A 4,494-nucleotide genomic window follows, 5' to 3' on the forward strand; every position below is an offset into this window, starting at 1 on the left:
GCAGGCGGTTTGTCTCCTGCTCCAGCGTGGGCAGTGGGTTGGAGATTTGGTTGCTTGAAGAAACAGAGATGTGTCCTCCTGTGGTCTCGCCAGGTGGACAAAGAGGGGACATCTCCCACCCGAGCTCACCTCGGTGGGTGTCCAGGCAGGCAGAGCTCGGGGTGTCCCCTCAGAGTGGGGGTCAGGCAGCGTCTGAGCTGCGTTGGTCTCGAGCCTGCAGTAAGATTTCTGTCTGGGAAAACACTTTCCCAAGTATCTGGAAGCGAGCTGTGGATGGTGACAGAGGTGGGTGCTGGAGCAGTTTGCAGCCACCTGAGCAGGCTGGGGGGCCTGGCTGGGGACAGGAGCTGGACACCACGACCCCCACCTTGGTACCACTGCCAGCTTGAAATGATAAGCCAGACAGAAATGGTTGGAAAGCAGAATCAGTGAGAGACTGGGGCTTCCCTCCTGGAACTGCTGGTGGTCAGTGAGCTGGGTGAAGGTGCCTGTGAGGAGAGCAGGCAGCTCTTGCTGTCCCTCAGTTTACACCAGTGAGCTGGAGGAGACTCGCTGAGAGGTTAACCATGAAGCAGCCCATTGATAGGATCTGAACAGAGCCTTTGTTTCATAACACACCGAGCTAAAAAAAAACCCAGAGAGGTGTGTCCTCTTCTGTAGGTGCTGGGCAAAGTCTCTCTGCTGGCTGCCAGGGCTCAGATCCTGGAAGCTCCAGGTCCGGCTTCCGTCCCTGTCCCCTGGCTGCCCATTTACAAAGAGCACCCAGAGTTTCCTTCCCCTGCTTTGCTGTGCAGGTGCATTTAAGCTTCTGAGCTGCTTAAATGAGTCCTGCAAAATCAGGCAAGACTAAACTTGACTGGTTTGATATATAAATATAGATATAATGTGCTTATATATATAAATCCCAGTGTTTTCTGGGCTTTATCATAAAGGAAAGCAGGAAGACTAAAAGAAAATGAAGACAGGACAAAAAAGGGAAGAGGGAAATCCTTGTCAAGTTCCTTTGCCCACCAGAAAAACCCAAACATCAACAAGCCAAAGCTTTTACTGGTCCTAGGAAAAGTCTTGGCTGCTCCGGAGACCCCAGGGAGGGAGGGATGGGTGTTAAAAGAGCCCCAGGATCCCGAGGGGTGGTGGAGCCTCGCAGGGAGTGCTCAGCAGGGAGGGCTTGGTGCCCACTCCTGTCCAGAGCAGGGCTGGAAGCGTGTGGAGTTGGGTTCTGCTGTCCTCTGCTGGGAATTGCTGGGAAGCTTTCCTCCCGCAGCATCCTCAGCTGCTGGGTTTTACACCTCCCTGAGCAGCTCACTCGGGCAGACCAGCAAGGACCTGTTCCTTCCCTCGTTAATTCTACCAAAATCTGCAGCAATTTGGCTTCCAGCAGAAGTGTCTCCTGAGCCCTCCAAGGCTGGTCTTGGTGATCTCTGCCTGCCCACGGTCACCCCGGGCTTCTGTCAGCCCAAACTGGAGCCCTTCATTAAAGCTGTGCTGGGGAGAGCAGTGGTGGCTCCTCTGGCTGGTCTGAATCAACAGAATTAACTGGCTGCACTGAGGTAACTCCTAGCTGTGCCTGATGCCAAGGGTGAAGGTACCACTGTCAGTGCTGGGCAGGCTGAAGCTCCATCACACAGCTCCTCTGTGTTGAGTGGGGGGATAAGCTGCTCCACAGGTCCACAGCAGGGAAGGCAGGTAAGAACATGCACCCTCAGATTAGGAGATCTGCCCTGAGTTCTGCAGAAGCTGTTTGACTGTCTGGTCCCAGACCCTCCCTTGTACTTCCCTGGCTCCTTGGAGAGCTTTACGCTGTGCTGTCCCCTCTGCTGACACCTCCTGGAGTCCTGAAGCTGAGACAGCTCTTCACTGTCCTCCTGAGGTATCCTACAGCAGCAGAGCTGCCCCGTGCTGCTGTTCCTGCAGTTCCTTGGCTTTGCCTGCTGCATGCATTGCTGGAATCACCCTGGTGTGGAGGATGTGCTCTGCTCTCTTCACACACAACTTGGAGCAACTGGAAGGACCTTGGTGGCCAAGAGCAGGGAGATTGCCTGATGGTATCGAGGTTGGCGAGAGCTGTTGATGGCCCAGGCTGCTGGAGGACTCACCACAACTGATCACTCGTGGCTAACAAGGGGACAAAGAGGTGCAGGAGACTTCCAAGACCTGCACCAAGGAGCTGCTGCCCCCTCCCCAGCACTGGCCCAAAGAGAAAGCCACGTGCAACAGGATATTCCCACCTCTCCTCGTGCAATCAGCCTAAACCCAGCAAAGTGCACCGAGTGTCTGGCTGTAGGTGGCATTTCCCCATTTGTTTGTGAGGTCTTGCCTCTGAGGGAGGGCCCTGGAAGTCACCCTAACGTGGCCTCGTGGTACCTGCCCCTCCCTGCCTCAGGTCCTCCTGGAGCCCCGAGGAAGGAGCTGGGGGCTGTGGTGGGGTGAATCACAGAATGTTTTGGGTTGGAAGGGGACCTTTAAAGGTCAAGGTCAAATCACACATGACTCTGAAGAAGGGGCAGGAGAAATGTGGCTGTGCCAGGCTGGAGGACGCGTGGCCAGCGGGGTTCATGTGGGCTGGATCACCCTGTGCAGCCCAGAGGGGGGACTGGAGTTATTTACAACCTTCTGCTCCATTTGCAGCCCTTCTCTTTCCCCAGGAGGTGGGATGAGGATTTACAGAGCGGTGGGAACTGCTCTGGAAACCCACAGCAGGATTTGGCAAGGAAAACCCTTTCTTCAACTGTTTGCCCCTTGGAGGGGTCAAGGAGGGGCTGAGGCACCAGTGTGTAACGGGGAGCACTGAGACCCCCTGGAGAACCCACCCAGGGTCCTGGGTCCCAGCTCTCGCTCCCTCCCCACTTCTATCTGGAGAAACCTGGAGCCTCCTGAGCACTGTGATCAAAGAGCCTCCAGCAGCCAAGTGTCACGAGATCACCCTTGTCCAGCTGCAAACACAGACGTGAGCAGAGGGGAGAAGATGTCACCTGTCCAGCAGCTGTTGTACCGTGTTCTCCTTGGCCTCAGAGCAGACTCAGAGCAGACTCAGAGCAGACTCAGAGCAGACTCAGAGCAGACTCCCACGTTCAGCCAGAGCTGCTCTTCCACAGAACCATTCGCATGGCACCAAAGGAGAGTTTGTTCCATTGTCAGTGCCATGGTCTTTGCTCCAGGATAGAGCCAAGGTGGCTGATACACCTTTAAAGACAACACCCTCCGAGCAGATGGCGAAGCAGAAGCTGCTTTATTCCCTTATCTCCACATGTTAGGGAAGCAGAAGACAGGGGTAGAACTAATCCTGACCTTTAACTGCTTGTGTTTCCTCCTTCTCGTGGCTCCATTAGCTCCAGCTCGTTTCTGCAGGTTAAGGGGAATACAGATGGGGTGCTCAGTGTCCCACAAGCCCTCCAAGGAGCACGGGCTGGGCTGCTGCCCCAAGTCAGCCCGGGTAACCTCTCCATGTGCAGAGCTCCTCTGGCTTTCTCAAGGGGCCTTTCTTGGACGTTCTTCTGCAAGCTCCAGAATTAGCTCTTCCCTGGGAGGAGACCTTTAGTATTGCAAAAATGTGCCAAAACCTACTGCTGATGCCAGAACTGGTTTTTATTTGTCCACCACAGTTCAGCCATAGACAAGAAGACGGGGGAGAAAGTGGCTATCAAGAAGCTCTGCCGCCCGTTCCAGTCAGAGATCTTTGCCAAGAGAGCCTACAGAGAGCTCATGCTGCTGAAGCACATGCAGCATGAGAATGTAAGTACTCCTCTCCCTGCTGACACCAGGGGGAGGTTCTGGCCACCTGGGAGCGAGTCCTTTCTGGTGGCATCACCTCGATTCTGAGAGATTCTGACATTTGGCATGTGCAGGCAGTGCTGGGGTTTAGTGGTACCTGTCTGCTGGCAGCAGGGTGAAGCAGATGTGTAATGGGTGCTCCTGGGCATTAGTAAGAGGAAAAGAAGCTGTGCAGCATAGCGAGGAGTCCTCGGATTCCTCAGGTGGAGTCCCCAGTGCTCACCTGTGCCTGTGTGTGCTGATGGAGAGCTGCTCCCCCAGTCCCACGTGCACAGCAAATGCTTTCCAGGTTTAATCGTGGATTTCTCTTCTCCATCAGGTCATTGGACTGCTTGATGTCTTCACCTCCGCCCCCTCCTACCAGGGATTCCAGGACTTGTAAGTCTGGAGTTGGTGGAGTTGGTGTTTGCTCTCGCTCAGCTCCCTGGTTGCCCAAGACGCCGGTGACTTAGCAGCAGGGTGACAGATCAGGTTGAGCTGCAGCCCAACAGCTTGAGTTGAAAAGGAGCCAGCCATGCCCCAAACCAGGCAGATTCAAAAGTAAAACACCCAGAATATAGAAACAGAACTGAGCAGACCCGTGCTGTGCTCACAGCTGTGGACACCACGTTTACAGGCCAGCGTGTGCAGGGGGAGGGTTCTTATCCCACCAGGGGTGACCCAGGCTGAGGCACTGCCTGTGAGGCTGCCGAGCCAGGAGAAGGGGAGAGGTCTTGTTCAGCA

At 55.1% G+C, this 4,494-nt stretch overlaps 1 protein-coding gene across 2 annotated transcripts in view; it reads left to right on the forward strand.

Annotated features, from left to right (window-relative positions):
- The window catches only part of MAPK13 (mitogen-activated protein kinase 13), an 11,479-nt gene that overhangs the window by 442 nt on the left and 6,543 nt on the right, over positions 1-4,494 (forward strand). The window contains exons 2-4 of one of the 2 annotated variants that reach the window (XM_008938044.1): positions 2,010-2,019; positions 3,603-3,732; positions 4,091-4,149. In XM_008938044.1, coding sequence (XP_008936292.1) covers positions 2,010-2,019; positions 3,603-3,732; positions 4,091-4,149 — 199 coding nt within the window. Of the gene's footprint in view, positions 1-2,009; positions 2,020-3,599; positions 3,733-4,090; positions 4,150-4,494 lie in introns of both variants that reach the window. The other variant, XM_008938043.1, reaches the window with a different exon arrangement.

The sequence above is a fragment of the Merops nubicus genome, unplaced genomic scaffold (assembly GCF_000691845.1).
Source record: "Merops nubicus isolate BGI_N331 unplaced genomic scaffold, ASM69184v1 scaffold36233, whole genome shotgun sequence".
Taxonomy (NCBI): domain Eukaryota; kingdom Metazoa; phylum Chordata; class Aves; order Coraciiformes; family Meropidae; genus Merops; species Merops nubicus.